Genomic DNA, 16,763 nt, shown 5'->3' with positions numbered 1-16,763 from the left:
TTTCTTTCACATATTTAAGTTTTGGTGTAGTTGACCACGTGCACCTTATTGTGATTGGGCATTAGTGTACGTGTGTGTGGAATACTTATGTGTAATTTTCTCTATAATTAATCATAAAATTTAAGTTTAAATCTTTAAAATAATTTATTTGAAGTAACAATAAAATTGGCCATAAAATTATGATAACAAGTAGCCTACTAACAACCCCCCCCCCCCCAAAAAAAAAAAACCCCAAAAAAAGGACGCGTTCCCAGAGCCCCTTCTAATAACCCTTGCTAAACCTTCTCAAATTACCCTGCAGATTTTACTGCTTTCAGTCGAAAGCTTTGACAATGGCTACCGTGAGAAATCTGAAAATCAAGACATCAACTTGCAAGCGCATACTGAAGGAGCTTCATTCCTATGAGGAAGAGGTGGAGAGAGAAACTGCCAAGACTGCTGATATGAAGGACAAAGGCGCCGATCCCTATGACCTCAAACAGCAGGTTTCAATTTTGTTACGATCTAATTTTGAAGCATTTGGCACTCATTTTACTGTTTACTCCCAACTGTTGTGTAATTAATGGGGACATCTTTAATGACATCAAATCCCCAGCCCTACGGACACATACACAAGATAAATAGACAGATTTAATTTTAAGTTATAAAATTCAGCTAATAGAGATCATGAAGTTCACATTCATTGTTGTCTTGTAAAGTTTCTGAAGTTCACTTGGTTTATGTGGCATTGAGTTATTTTTTTTTTTTTCATGTGAAGAAAAATTATCTTGGAGTTTTGGATAATCGAGAAATACTCGAAGGGCCAATGGCTCAAGGTTTCAAACTTGATGGATGATGGGCACTTCCCTATACCCTTCTCCATTTAAATACTAAGCTTTTGTCACCCGTGATGTTCGCGTAGCTCACACATCGTACACTGCACTAGTAGAAAAATCCCACGGGGCTAAAATTTTCTTGGATTTTGAGGGTCATATTATGAAATTAGGTGTGTAGGGAGAAAAATAATAAGTATCTGGAAAAAACCACCATTATTCCTTTTCGTACAGTGGTCACAGATTTGCATGAATGTATACATGTTTATATGCCTCTTTGAGTATTAAACATACATTAATGGAAGTTGTTAAACAAGGAGGAGAGGCAAACAAAGCGAGAAAGGGGAGTTACTTAAGATGTATTGTCAACTACGACTATGAGTGAAGAGATGATTGTGGAAAATTTACTCAGAGGGAAAGATACAACGCCTATTGCTTTTCTGTTTTCATCTTGCTTCTGGGTTAGGCAGGTGATATTGTATAGATTACAACCCCCTTGTGTGATTTCTCTTCTACTAAAATTTAACTGATCAAGTAGAAAGAATAATATTTCTTCTCTTTTGAGTTATTCCACTGAGTATTAGCTTCATAAAAGCTTGGATGTCATCATATGCAATTTTAATCAGAGGTAACCCAACAAAATCTGAGTATTTTAAGAGGCTAGACCTTAGGGATTTTTGTAGGGTCTATATACATGCATTGATCCAGTCGAAGAACCTTGAACACCTGGGTATGTCCAGGAAATGTCATTATAAGTTGTAGCAACTGACGACTGTATTTTACATAGTTCTGACATTTAAGGACTTGGTAATTGTTGCGTTGCACTTAATATACTCTGATTACTTGTTTGCGTTGTTTAATTATGTATATTCTGCAGGAAAATGTGCTGGCTGAATCCAGAATGATGGTTCCTGATTGTCGCAAGCGCCTGGAAGCAGCGTTGGATGACCTTAAAGGAGCTCTGGTATTGTGTAATCTACAATTAATGCTCTATTTGATGCTGCTAAACTTCTGAATGACTCCAAGTGTTCCTAACCAAAAACAGTTTCTAAAAACACACACACACAAAAAAAAAAAAAAAAAAAAAAAGACCACTCTCCTCCAGGAATTGAACTGAAAATGGCAAATGGCAAAGCTAGGGAAATATGTAGGAAGATGACTAAATGAATCAATGGGATGCTGCAAGTAGTTTAATCCATCAAAAGAGGTGTAATTTGTTTTTATGCTTAAGTTAAGCCGTAGTTGGGTTGCAAGTCGCAGCTCAAGATACTCAGCATTGGATTAATCCTTCGTAGTTACTGCTATTAAAAACTATGTTGCGTGGACTCTCCAAAATGGTGCAGCACCCGTGTCGGATCCTCCAAAACTACACTACTTTTGCAGGATCCAACACGCATCCAACGACATTTTTGGAGAGTCCGAGCAACATAGGTTAAAAAAACTTGGAGTGGTCTCTCAAGTTGGTATTGCCAGGCGGGAGTTGTTCCTGGCATTCATATTTGCAGACTTATTTGACTCTGAAAAGTTGCTAAGTTAACAATAAGACAACCTTGATCCCATCTTTTATTTGTTCTGATAGTTCCCATAGGAATTGATGCTTTTTTGGCCGTCATTCTTCTAGTTTTTCCAGCTGCTTCTGCCTTAGGTTGCTAGATATGCCTATATGCAATATCATGTGCTCACTTGTTCCTGCTTCTTCTTCCGCTTTAGTAGCTTAATTGCTTTCAGCATCTGTCTATACTCTATAGTTACATGAATCTCCTTCTACAAATGTGTTATACTTAAGTGTCCTGAATGACTTGGTGGTCATCGCTTTTCCAGTATGCAGAGAAAGGAACTCTACGGATGTCCAGATTCATTCTTTTGTTTCTGCATCTCAAGTCTCATGTGGGCATGTAGTTTTCTTCTTTTTGGCTTTACACTATTGATTGCTGGTGTATACTTTGGATTGTGAACTGCAAACTTCTTGCCATTTGTTTGAATCCATATAATCTTTGTCACTGCTGAGGCAGTAACAAAGTTTTCAGGTGAATTAAGAAAGTGACGCACTGGACCAACCTCTCTTTTAATGGCCAAAACAATCAGTAGTTTGTGACCAAATTATCACGATGATACAACTGGAAACCAGGTCCCTCCAGGATTAGAAGACAATCTTGCTTGAAATGCTTTAAGTCATTTAAGATGAAAATAAATTTCTCTCTTTGAATTGAAGTCTATCTTGTACAAAGAATTTTGGACCACATGTTACGTATTAAGTTCTCTTTTAATAACCGTCTAAATGGTCGTCTGATTTATGCACTCTGAATTAAGGGACCATTTGCTGGATAGTATAAAGCCAATCAACACCGTCAAGCTTATGCTCTTTCTTCTTTTAGATAACCCTCATTTTTTTTTAAAACTTGTCTTTTTTATCCTGATAAGGCGAGGGTCTATCTGAAATAGCCTCTCTACCTTCTCAAAGTAGGGGTAAGGTCTGCATACACACTACCTTCCCATACTCCACTTGTGGGTTTACATTTTTTTTTTTTTTTTTTTGCTTGTTGTTGTTAAGTTACTCTGGAACGTTGAGTGACGCATTAAGGCTCTTTAGATGTGTTGTTGTACATGTCAAAGAGCCTTTTTCTTGCTAATTAACGATGTTAAGTTCTTTAGCTGGAGTAATCTTTCTTATTAATCTTTACTTTAATCCAATTGCAAATTATGCAATTATCCTTGTTAGCTGCTTTTTGAGATTACTCACAGCAATTTATGTTAAATATATCTGACATGTGTTCAAGTTTGATGCTATTAATCTGAGGATCATGGCTAATTCTTTGCAAATCGTGTCAATGAGATCAACTTACATCCCAGAGGAAGCCCTTCTAGAACCGGAAACATAGAACTCCCTTCTCAGATCTTTCATATGGTTCCTTGTCCCAAATACTGACAATGACATCTCCTAGAGCATGGTGCAGCTACACCATATGTATTTTTAGCTGCATTATGGATACTGGGTTATTGACAGAAAAGAAATCGAATAATTTCCATACTGACGATCCTTGCGACTCGTATTCTCACATTATAATTACACCACCTCTTCTACCTATGGATCCTAGGTTAATCCAATCCACCCATTATCCTATCATATTTGTCTAACAATTTGATATGACCACTCTTCAGTATTTCTTTCATTAAATTAATTTGTTTTTTAAAGTAGAAGATATTATCTTTCAACTTTTTTTATGACAGTGGTGTCGGGGATAACTTGCGTGCGCCTTGACTATTCCGGCGGCTACCTATTATCTCGTATTAGCATATATATCGGGCAACTTTGAACACAAATGCTTAGGCAGATGGGAAAGAAATCACGTAGTGTTTTTTTTTTTGTCAGGATTTTAACCCTAGTCCCCAAGGTTTGTACCCACTTCATTGACCACTATACCACACCCTTGGGTGCATATTATCTTTTATTTTCCAGTGAGCATCTTTAGCGTCCTCCCTTTTTATGATTCTTTTTATCCAAATGAGAATGTGAACTTTCATTACTTTTGGTTGTTTTCCTTCCTTCCCATTGTGTCACTCAAGGTCTCCTTAATTTATTTGAAATTCTAGCTTCTTTAGATCTTTCTTATCTGGGAATCTGCTGATGATAAGCTGATTGTTTGTGCTCCATCTATGCTCAATGAAAGTCTTAGCATCCCCTTCGAAACCCTCTGTAAGGAACCCCGATAAGTTAGAGAGAGTGATTGGTTTTGGCTCATCCGCTTTCAGTTCTTTCGAACAAGGCCTGAGTTTTCTTTTTGAAGCCCTCAATATACCAATTCACTTCATAATATATGTTCGAGCCGAGTTTGGCACCTTAGTGCTTGACTCGTCAAACTCACCTCTTGCATGTGTTCCTCACCCTCATACCGTGGCAATAGAATCTTAGGGCTTTGAAGGTAAAGACCGGTCCTATCAGCTCCAACTCTATGTTCGCTTTATCAGAGCTTCATTTTCTCTCTAGAATCTCTATAGCAATGGTCTTTGATCTCTTACCATTTGTAGTTTAGTTCTCTATTCACTTGTGACATTTGCTGAGTAACCATCTCGAATTAGACGTTCTGGAGCTCAGAGCGAAAGAAACCAACGGCTAGACAAAGCTCAGAGCTTGATCTTCTTTGTTTCTAGAAAACTCTCTTCCTGAGTTGTAGGTCTGACCTGTCTGACCTCCTTCTCAGATCTTTCTTGTTATAGCGAGATCCCGGAGGGCTAGTGGCAGGGTACGAAACTCAGTGGATAGTGGATCCACCCCTCTCCCTTTCTCCACTTGAATATATGGCTTTTGTCTGCAGCAGGGTTCAAACTGTGACGTGCACCTAATCCACATGTCAGTGTTGCGATCTTACCACCAAACCAAAGCCCTGGGGGCTTAACATGAGGGTCATTACATTGCACATCTTGACCAAATTAATTCGATCATCATTATGTGGTTGGCCTGATGCCTTCTCTTAACGATTGATGTCTTCGCTGTTGTGTAATAGTACAAAAGACTTACTCCTGCTATCGAAAAATGTGTGTTTTTCCCTTAGTTGAATAGACTGTAATTTTTCGTCATACTACACTAGGCTAAGTTACTCTTAGAGTCGATTCAATCTGTCAGTGAGATCTTGCTGGATGCTTGATTCTTACGGTGGGATGACTTACTGGAATTCTTGGGAGAAGTATGTTTCTGTTCTTGACAAGTGGTCATGTTAAAAATGCTGGCTAAAGCTTAAGATGAAATTTTTGGGATATTGTACATACATATCACTGGAGGGGATGAAGGCCCTCATCTGAACTAACCAGGAAAACTAGAAAAGAAAAATTAAAGCTAGTCCTTGTTGGAAAAATCGGCATCATGTTGTTATAGCAAGAGAGCTGACTATAAGTTTTAGTGTACCTATCAAGTCTTTCTTAGGGTAAAATGTTAAAACCGCCAAACTGGGAGCAGCATATGTTGGCAAATGAGACTAAGATAGTGAAGGAAAGATTTTGATTTCCAATCAGCAGCCGTTTCTTTTTAGGCTCACAAATGTTTTCACCGATAAGGACTTGGGCCGTGAAACGTTGTCTAACAAATTGTGAAAGATTACTAGTCTATATTTTGTACTCTTGAACCAAAGAAGTCCAACCACTACGTTACAAGGGAAGGCTTTACAATTCTAAAGATTACTAGTCTATATTATGTACTCTTGAACCAAAGAAGTCCAACGACTCCGTTACAAGGGAAGGCTTTACAATTCTTGCTGCAACTGATCCTTTGGTGATTGTGTGAAAGGAGCACAAGATGCATCTTATCTTCTTCGTTCTGATTTGTATTTTGAAGACGCTTTATCTAATGAAGCAGGAAGAAGACTAGGAAAGCAATCGAACAGACAACGCTCTGTAAGAGAAGAGCTAACTGGAGTACGCCTGGAACGACGAACGAGGAGTATGAGAAGAGAGTTTCGAAGGTCAGATCAGGTTGGCTTGGCTTGGCTGGTAAAGCTTGAACTTTAGCAGGATGTCTTTGTTAAAGTAGACGAAAACGAATGAATTTTAGCAGAATGCCTTTGTCAAAGTAGACGAAAATGATATTGCAAGGTAAGGGGTGGGGTTCAATTATGGGCAACACTAAAAGCTCACAAGTTTTTGCCTTGAAAATTAGTAGATACGTATCTCTTGAAAGTTGATTTGTGGTACTATGAAGTCTTCTTTACTCTCAGTAGGTTGCATTAGTTCAAGTCTCATTAAAAATGCATGAAGCTGTTCTTCCTATTGCGGTATTGCCTCCATCTATTTTACTTAGGGAGCTCATGTTAGCTGTTTCTCTGATGATAATTTTGGGGAATATTATTTCAGGTTGAGTTAGAGGAGACGGACCAAAAAGACGGCCCCGAATTTGAAGAAGCTCGAACCATAATAGCAGATGTTGAGAAGTTGTTTGAATCTTCGGAAGTTTAACTTACGTCGTCTTGTCCATTAGACTTTGTTACACTACATTTCTAACTAGAGAACTCTTCCTGCTGCCTGATGAGCTATTGTCGTGCAATCGTGTGGTACGTTCTTGTGTTATAAAACTCGACGTGATGGAGCTCATTTATCAAATTATCATGTGTTTATCACTAAACCATGACGCCAAAATCAATATTGAACTTTGAGTTTTATGATGTATTATGTTTATTTCTTTGATATCATGTGAATCTTTTGTGCGTAAGGGCGTGGCCATCAATGAAATGAGCTCGTCTTCTTTCTTGGTTCATGTGGTCTAAAAGAGAATTTTTTTTTAAATATTGATTTTGGCTCTTTGAAGGTAAGGCTAGTAGCAACTAAAGATGTTCAGTAGACATTTCTCATAACCTCTAAATTATAATCATGTGAAAGCAACTATCTAGTTTCATGGCATATTGTCCAACTTCTAAGAAATGTGCATATGATACGGTAGGATTTTCAGTCATTTTTCTCAAGTCTTAACCAATTAACTTGTCCTGCTCATGACCTTTTATTAGTCCTTTTTAGTTATTCATTTGAGGACAGTAGTGCAGGATTTTACATGATATTCTTTCATTTTCAGCCTATTAAAAAAAGAATGACACTCTTAAATTGAGAAAGAAGAAAGAAGGACCAAGTCTTTCGATTCATCGAGCTAGGTGTTGCTTTTGTCTCCTAGTTTTGTGTTTCTTTTTCGGCTGTATTTCAGATTCTGCTTTCATCTTCAGATGAAGGAGACATCATTAGCTCGCTGCTTCCAAGCCCGCCTCTTAGTTGTCACTGCTCGCTACCGTTACACCATTCACGCAGATCGTTTCTTATGCATTTTTACTACTTTGACTAGCGCCTGACAAAGGGATGATTTTTTCCTAAAGCTAACTTTCTTTATCGGGCGGCTCTCTCTCTCTTGACGATAAAAGTGATGGTCCGGACTGTCTGAAACAAGCGGTAATTTTTCTCAATCTTAATCCTAGTAATAAATATCACGGGAGGCGCATATTTTTTTTTTGAACTCTTTAATTTTAAATTTTTGATTTACGCTTAATGACATGTTTTTTATAGATAAAAATATCATGGTATATTTAAAATTACAAGTTTTAGGATTACTTTTGTAATGTGATAATTCTTTTTTTCTTTCTTAACTTATGGACGCAGTCAAACATCGACGTATAAAATGAAAAGATTGCAATGTATTTCACCCTTCCACTAGTGGATTACTTTTCGTATGAAAATACCAATAACCAAAAAGTCCGTAAGCGCACTGGAAACGTTTGAAAGCTTTGAATTTCTTTTGACAATGGTCCTATTTGTTTAATTTAGAACTTATATATGAATAAAAAAACTTTTCCGAGCTTACAATTTTAAAACACTTGAGCGATTGTAACAAATGAGAAGTGTGATTTTTTTTTTTTTTAATTAAATTTTCACTGGTGGAAATGCAATAATTCTCGAGTGTCCGCTACGAAGTTGCCAAAAAAGTGACATTAATAATTGAACACTTGTGTAAAGAAGCGTGAATGCATGATACGATTAGTAATAAACTGATTAGAAAACACTTTCTTAGTAGGTTTCACATGCGTACACTATTTTATCACTTTCTAATTACTATTTTTGTCTTATAATAAATTCTTCTTTTATGTACATTGTGATTTTTCGGCAAAAAAGATTCAGATAAATCCCATTCTGACCCTTTAGCTCTGCCTATAGTAACGATTATAGGTATATATAGATCGGGTTGGTTCGGGCTTTCCAATTGCCAAATCAAACTAATTGTGTCGGTTTTATTAAATTTAAAGACCAAACCAAACCAATACAAGTCGGATTTTTTATCTCGGTCTTCTCGAATTATCGGGGGTTTTCCCCCATAAAGTCTTCACAACACAAAACAAAGAATTTGTGCTCTAAATATTTTTTTTAATCCTAGTAAGACATAACTATATAAGGTGTTTTTCAAGAAAATAACATAAAATATGAGATGAGCCATGTCATTGTATTAAAATATTCAACAATAAAGATAATAAAATCATGTACAACAAATATTATTAATAAGTCATAATGAAAATAAATATAATTTAAAATTACTAAGTTGCTAAAATAAGTACGACCAACTAATAATGTTATTTATATGACTAAATACTAAAAAAATAAGTTTTGCATTTTATTTAAATCATGAAAAAACTAAAAAAAATAAAAAAATCCAATATTATTGTCATTCCGAGCACAACTGATTTTTTTTTTGTTGCTAATAAGGCTTTTATTGAAAATATAACTAGTGGATTACTGAAGTCGGAACTAAACGGTATGTTACAGTTCCAGTTACATCAGAAGCTAAAAGCGATAAAGCTAAAGTAGGGGAGTTTGCAAAAAGTAAAACATCATTAGTTTGTAGATCCGTGCTTGTCTTCCTAAACTTGGCCAAGACATCCGCTACACCATTACCCTCCCTGAATGTCTGTTGGATTGTAGTCACCTGTAGGTCCCGGAGCATCAACCTGAGAGTCCGTTTTCACTTACAATGGTTTGAGATTTCGGGCAGTCGCTATGTGCAGACCATAGTATAAAGCTAAAAGTTCATCTTGCATAATGTCAGTATGTAGCAAATGCCTGGTATAACCATATACCTATGCTTCTGAATCATCGCGAAAAACTCCAGCTGCCCTATCACTATGGGAACGATTATCAAAAACTCCATCAATGTTTAATTTAAAGCAACCTTGGGGTGGTGAGTGCCATTTGATGGAATGCTGGTGGTGAGTGTGCATTGGTGGGTGTAATTGGTAGCTACGTAGTAGAATTGGGATGCCTGATTAATAATAGTATGGAAATTAACTTGAGTGGTGGTTCAGTTGAAGACACTATTATTACGATTAGTCTAGAGGTGCCATAAGATAATTGGTACTATTATATGTAATGGCCCAGTATTGGGGGGGGGAGGTTTTGGTTGTGTGTGGCGGGAGACATAAAGCTTTCACCCAATTTTGAGAAGGGTGTGTAGGGATCAGGATATTAAAATATTGCCATATAGGTGTGACATGTGGCAACAGAAAAATATATGTTCAACGTCTTCAGTTGCTTGTCTGCACAATGTACAGGTAGAATCTATGGAGATGATGCGATGATAGAGAAATGAGAGGGTGAGTAGTTTCTGTTGTAGCATGAGCCATAAGAAATGCTTAATTTTATTGATAGAATGGATCTTCCAAACCCAATAAAACTGAGAATGAGATTGTTGTCTGTTAGGAGGAAGCATTATTAAGTTGTATGCTGTAGAGTTAGAGAAAGCTCCTGTGGATGAAGGACTCCAAAAAAATTGGTCTGTAGTATTAGGTGCAGAGCTTAACATGGTATTAGTGATGAGGTTAAAGAGGTGAGGTGGTAGGTCGAAGGAAAGTGGGGAGAGGTTCCATGATCCGTTATAATGATAGAGCTGAGGGGGAGGTTATATTCATTTTGTGGAAGTAGTCCTTGAATGAGCTGGCGTAATGTGTGGTGCGTAGGTAGCCAGCAGTAGGACCATAGTTGGATCTGATTACCATTGGCTATATTCAAGCCCAGCCCCTGCTTGTAGAAAAGGTATCCTTTAGTTATGCTTTTCCAAATACAGGATACATAGTGTTTGTGTGTGGGATGCACTGTGAGATTTGGTTGTTGTAAGTTGGATTGATATTTAAGGTGGAGTGTAGCAACGCCAAAGTAGGGCAGTAATTAAGGATATAGTTTTTGGATATAATTTGGATATTCCTAAGCCACCATATATCTTAGGCGTAGTAATTTATCCCAGTTAATAAGATGTAATTCGCGTTTGTCAGGGGAAGAACCCTAGAGAAAATTTCTTTGAATAGGATCGATATGACAGAGTGTCTTAAGTGGTAGGAGATTGACTTGCATGGAATACGTGGGAATAGTATTTAAAATCGAATGAATGAGGGTTGTTCGGCCAGCAAAGAGGTTAAGGAGGTGAGGTGGTAGGTCGAAGGAAAGTGGGGAGAGGTTCCATGATCCGTTATAATGATAGAGCTGAGGGGGAGGTTATATTCATTTTGTGGAAGTAGTCCTTGAATGAGCTGGCGTAATGTGTGGTGCGTAGGTAGCCAGCAGTAGGACCATAGTTGGATCTGATTACCATTGGCTATATTCAAGCCCAGCCCCTGCTTGTAGAAAAGGTATCCTTTAGTTATGCTTTTCCAAATACAGGATACATAGTGTTTGTGTGTGGGATGCACTGTGAGATTTGGTTGTTGTAAGTTGGATTGATATTTAAGGTGGAGTGTAGCAACGCCAAAGTAGGGCAGTAATTAAGGATATAGTTTTTGGATATAATTTGGATATTCCTAAGCCACCATATATCTTAGGCGTAGTAATTTATCCCAGTTAATAAGATGTAATTCGCGTTTGTCAGGGGAAGAACCCTAGAGAAAATTTCTTTGAATACGATCGATATGACAGAGTGTCTTAAGTGGTAGGAGATTGACTTGCATGGAATACGTGGGAATAGCATTTAAAATCGAATGAATGAGGGTTGTTCGGCCAGCAAAGGATAAGAAATTATTTTTCCAGCCATCTAGTTTTCCAGTTAAATGGTCGATGCGATATTGGTAATCATTGGAAGTGGGTTTATTGTTGGTTATGGGCAGTCCCAGGTACTTGCCAAAGGTAGTTGTGGAGTTTATGTTAAGGAGCAATGAGATTTTATTTTGATTGGCATTAGGTACATAAGCAGGAAAAAGAATTTTAGATTTGGAAAAGTTAATGCGTTGGCCAGATTGGCTATTAAGTTGTTTGAAGATGTTGATAATTGTATGCGCATTTTTCTCAATAGCTCTGGCAAACAAAACTAGGTCATCGGCAAAAAGTAAGTGAGAAAGAGGGGTGGAATTATGAGAGATTTTTAACGGAGGTCCACATCATGGTCAATTAGACGGGAGAGTGATTCCATATAGATGATAAAAATATAAGGACTTAACGGGTCTCCCTGTCTAATGCCTCGTGTAGGTTGAAAGAATTGTGTAGGTTTCCTATTGATGAGTATTGAAATAGAAGAGGTTGAGACATATGACATTATTAGTTTCATTAAATGCAGAGGAAAATTTAATTGATGTAGTGAATAATGTATAAAAGACCATTCCAGACGGTCGAAGGCTTTCTCGAAATCAATTTTTAATAACATGTCTTTTGTTGATATTAATATTGATTTGATTTTGGTTTGAAATTTATTTGAGTTGCTAAAATTTGTTGGAGCATTTAAAAATTATAAGTCCTAGCTTGAAATAATACGTTAAAAGATAAAATTATGAAAAAGTTTAAAATATATTTATAAACTGCACTACAATAAATATTTTTATGTAGTGAATATATTTAAAACTTCTATATATACATGTAATGTCGGGTTGGTTTAGTTTCGATTTGAATTTTTTTTTAGTTAAAACTAAACCAAACCAATTATGGTCAGGCTTTTTCCCCCAACACCAAACCAAATCAAACAAACCATAATCAAATTTTTTTCTCGGTTTAACTCGGATTATCGATTTATTGCGATTTGTCGGTTTCCTTTATACACCCCTAGTAACAGTACCATCTTACTACACAACTTAGGAAGTGAACTTTTTTCAGTATCCCAATGAAGTTGCATGACCTTGACTATGTACCCCCAAAGAAATGTGACCTTGAATTTGATAGAATTTTGCAAGATTCATATTTTGATCAACAACTAATATGTTGGTGCCATCCTGAATTACCTACTTCCTTAATGATAATTAAATGTGCATATCTTTTTTCTTATCTTAAGAGTCTGTTTGGACATAAGAATTTTTTCACTTTTTTTCGAATATTTTTTTTACCTTTTTTCGAAATCAGTGTTTGGCCATAAAATTCTCAATTTTCACTTGAAGATGAATTTTGGATTTTTTTGAAAATTTGAAAAACACCAAAAAGTTGTTTTCAAAATTTTCGTTCAGATCACTCACAAAACTTCAAAAACAGCCCAAAATTATATTCATGTCCAATCACAACTCTAATTTTCAAATACCATTTTCACTTGATAATTTTTTTTCACTTTTTTTTTTGGAAATTTTACAATTCTTATGTCCAAACGCCCCACTAAATTTTCCCATGGTCTAATGTGTAGTTTAAATTTTGAAGTTCAGTCTATATATAGTGCTCGAGTGGGAGCACCTAAATTTTGTAGAAATTGGAGCTTGTACCAGTATAACTTAACTTTTTAATTGACATTTAGTAATATATATTGTACTGTAACATTTTTACGTAGTACTCCGGTCCGAATTTACATGAATACAAAGATCAAAATACTTAATTTATATTTGTTGGATTCGATCCGGATGCCACGAAAATTTAGGAAAAGCTTTTTTCTTAAAAGACTTTTTGCAACATCTATCTAAATTGGATGAAACTGTTACTGTAATGAAGCGATTATGAAAATTTAAATTGGAGCGATTATGAACGACTGAAACTGTAATGCTATGAAAATTTAAATTGGATGTTGTATGGGTCAAAATCTATCTTTAAAATATTTAAGCCAAGATAATACTAGGGGAAGAGTTCTCAGGTCGTCGTTTATCGAAATGATCAAAGAAGCTGCAAAGTATGTGGACGAAGAATCGACAAAGGCCGAAGTCGAAGAGTTAACAAGGGCCAAAGTCGAGGAGTCAACAAAGGTCGAAGCCGAAGTCGAGTACTTTTGACAGAGTTATAACGACTAGTTTCAAGATAGGACATTAAAGGGAATATTCTAGTGGATATTCTCTGTACTTGTACTATTAGGGTTTTTTAGGAACATGTTTCCTATAAATAGAAAAAGACATAATGAAAAGGGACATGTGATATTCATTTGTTAAAAACACGCTTTGACTTGATAAAGATAATAAGATCTCATTGCTAAGATACAAATATCACTTTTTCAATGAGATTCTTTTCTATACTTTTTCACTAGATCCGAGAATAACTCAAATATGCAAAGGATTGCCTATCATTCATCATTGTTAGAAAGAACATCCACTTATTTCATCCTTTCTTGGGTGACTCATTCAATCTATTTAATTAAATGTCATTTATTGCTATTTATTGATATTGAATGCTACACTACTGCCTTTGATTTCTTGGTATATTTATTGCATACTACCGCCACTGTCCAACGATATCTACATAGCATTTGCTGCTTTTTCAAGAACTCTATCCTAGGGATATTATTGTTAGCTAAGATTAGCCTTATTTATGTAAATTTAATTATTTGAACCAAGATCTATATTTTTTGATCAATTAATTTGGCGCAGTCTGTGGGAATTTCTTAGTTAAATTTTTAGTTTCTTCTAAATCTACTATTAACGCAAGTCACTAACAGCAAAAAACCCCGAGATCTCCTTTCTTTGTGTATACAAAACCCTACATAGCAGGTAACCAATAAGAAACGACAAAAATAACAAGTGACTTCCCAACCAACCTCATGAATATCATCAATGAAAGTTGTGAAATAGTAGGTAAGGACACGATGCCCAACGCGTCCCCTAGGCAAGAGAAGTCACCACCCCCACACTGCAGCATAACAAAACCAGTGGAAAATGGGCCTCCACATCTACAGAGGAAGGGACGTCCCCAGCTGTAAAAAGCTCATCGAGGCATGGTTGATCGACACGCTAGCAAGCGTTCTCAACAAACCTGCTCCAAGCATGACTGCAGAAACCGCAAGGGCTTGCACGACATAACAAGCAGACGAGCCCTTCGCTCCAACGATAGGTATAGCTCACAATGTTACTAATAGTGCAGGTGACAACGCCCTCACTGCCATTCTAAAGAGAATGGAAGAAATGGAGAATAAAAACAAGGCACTCCGAGACCAGGTGAAAGAACACCAAGAATGATTTGACAAGATATCGGGCGCTCCTAGGCTACTGCCAAAAAGGGATGACGACAGGTTCGTAGAGCAGCCGTACAACTATGATGCAACCCCGCATGCCATACTAAAGGCATTAAAAATGCCTCCCTACCTCAGGATATACGACGGAAAGATCGATCCTGAAGATCATGTGACTCATTACGTCACTGCCATGAAAGGCAACGACCTCGCCAAGGAACAAGTGTCCTCCATTTTGCTGAAAAAGATTGGCGAAACCCTCATGGGAGGGGCATTAACATGGTATTTGTAGCTACCAGCTCGCTCCATGGAAACTTTCGAAGAAATGGCCGATAAGTTCGTAACCTCCCATGCCGAAGCCAAAAAAGCCGAGGCAAGAGTACATATTTGCTATTAAGAAGTCCATAGGAAAGGGACTAAGGGACTTCCTCGCCCGGTTCAATAGAGTAAGGATGACTCTGCTAAATATATTCAAAGTAGGGGTGGGCATTCGGTACTTCGGTTCGAGATTTAAGAATTTTGGTTCGGTATTTTGATATTCGGCTTATCAATTGTGTATACCAAATACCGTACCAAAATATTTTGAGTCGGTTCGGTATTTCTTATTTTGGTTCGGTACGATTTCGGTTTAAACCAAATTTCACTGGAAATCAGATTTGGTTATAATGATATATGCATAAGATATGGTTGCCCATGTAGTTACTCTATATTTGCATCTCAAGGTTCTGCTTCTATTACATATCTGAGGGTTCCACTGAAAACTTGTTTAAAAATTAGCATACCATAAAATAGCGAGTCGTATTTTTAGAATTAGTCCCTTGAAAAACAACCAAATTTTGACTATAGTTCATTCTGTTAGTGAAGAAAAATAACCACTGAAAACTTGTTTAAACATTAATGTTTTATATATGGAAAGATTGACCATTGGGCCTTTGCAATGAGCAGATAATTAGGTGACAACTTGAGAACTACAGATTCTATTGACTTTGAAAAATTCGAAGTGTATACCTTGATTGAGCTCTGAAAATTCGTATTAGAATTTGGACTTTGGGGGCGTGGGCTTAAGGTTATTGGGATAAAAAACAAAAAACAAAGTTGGGCTTGGACTAAGCTATTTCGGTATCCAATACCATATACCGAACCGAATTACCGAAATAAACTGAAAAAACCGAAACCGAATACCAAATTAATTCGGTTTGGTTCGGAATTCGATTTTTCAGATTTTATGCCCACCCCTAATTCGAAGGGATGGCGGTCGCAACTTTTTAGAACGGGCTGAGTAGAGAGGGTTCAAGAGCAACCAGAAAATTTTTAAGTTGATTAATAAAGTATCCTCCAACCACTTAAGACGAAATCCATAATGCTTATTGTGCGGAGGTCTTAGCAAGCGAGGATTACCTCAATAGACCGACTCACCGGCTAACTTCGGTACAAGCTGAATCTAGAAAAGAACAAAGAAACAGTACCAGAAGAGATCATCTAATTTCGCGACCTAACAAGGAATGAAACCAACCATATGTCAGGGCGACCGCCGCACCTTCCCCTTGCTATGAAGAAGGCCCATCCAGGCCAAGGACAGGGACTCATCAGAACGAAAGAGGTATGCCTCCTTTATTATCTACTCACAACTTTTGTGTGTCGCCAACAAAAATAGTCTACGCTCTTGAGAAACTCAAAAAAAAGTGAAGTGGCCGCCAAAGATGAGATCAGACCCGAACACCAGAAAGTCCGATGCCCTCTGTGAGTTCTACCAGGAATGCGGGCAAAAAATAAAAGACTGCATCACCCTCAGACAGGAGGTCTAAACATGTTACGGCAAGGGCACCTCAAAGAGCTATTAAGCGATAAGGGGAGGACCAACTTCGCTAGAGGACGCGAACATCAAGTCCCGCCGAAGCCGCCATCGCCAGCTCGTACCATCAACATGATCATCGGCAGCACGATGATGCCTCTATTAACAACGTGATGTTCACCACCACTCACAAACTCAAGTGGTCTATCACCCGGGAACGGTATGACGAACTCGAAGAAAGTATCATCTTCGACGAGTCGGATGTCGACGGTTTGACTTTCCCTCATAATGATGTCCTCTTTATTACTTTATGCATTTTAGATAC

The 16,763-nt window shown here is 37.2% G+C and overlaps 1 protein-coding gene across 1 annotated transcript; it reads left to right on the top strand.

Moving 5' to 3' along the window:
* The first annotated feature begins 227 nt into the window (after positions 1 to 227).
* Positions 228 to 7,051, top strand: LOC107774275 (tubulin-folding cofactor A). Its single transcript, XM_016593768.2, has 3 exons — positions 228 to 485; positions 1,690 to 1,776; positions 6,654 to 7,051. The coding sequence occupies exons 1-3, from the start codon at positions 333 to 335 to the stop codon at positions 6,753 to 6,755; spliced, it is 342 nt and encodes a 113-aa protein (XP_016449254.1). The 5' UTR covers positions 228 to 332; the 3' UTR covers positions 6,756 to 7,051.
* The last annotated feature ends 9,712 nt before the right edge of the window (positions 7,052 to 16,763 follow it).

This window comes from Nicotiana tabacum, chromosome 22 (genome assembly GCF_000715075.1).
Source record: "Nicotiana tabacum cultivar K326 chromosome 22, ASM71507v2, whole genome shotgun sequence".
In the NCBI taxonomy this organism is placed as follows: Eukaryota; Viridiplantae; Streptophyta; class Magnoliopsida; order Solanales; family Solanaceae; genus Nicotiana; species Nicotiana tabacum.
The sequence above is the reverse complement of the archived record's forward strand: the minus strand, read 5'-3'. Positions and strand labels throughout refer to the sequence as shown.

Excerpts from the sequence above, each read along its gene's own strand:
- LOC107774275 (XM_016593768.2), top strand. The coding sequence starts at position 333 with ATGGCTACCGTGAGAAATCTGAAAATCAAGACATCAACTTGCAAGCGC. Across the intron at positions 486-1,689 it reads CCTATGACCTCAAACAGCAG|GAAAATGTGCTGGCTGAATC; the intron begins GTTTCAATTTTG and ends TATATTCTGCAG. Across the intron at positions 1,777-6,653 it reads ATGACCTTAAAGGAGCTCTG|GTTGAGTTAGAGGAGACGGA; the intron begins GTATTGTGTAAT and ends ATATTATTTCAG.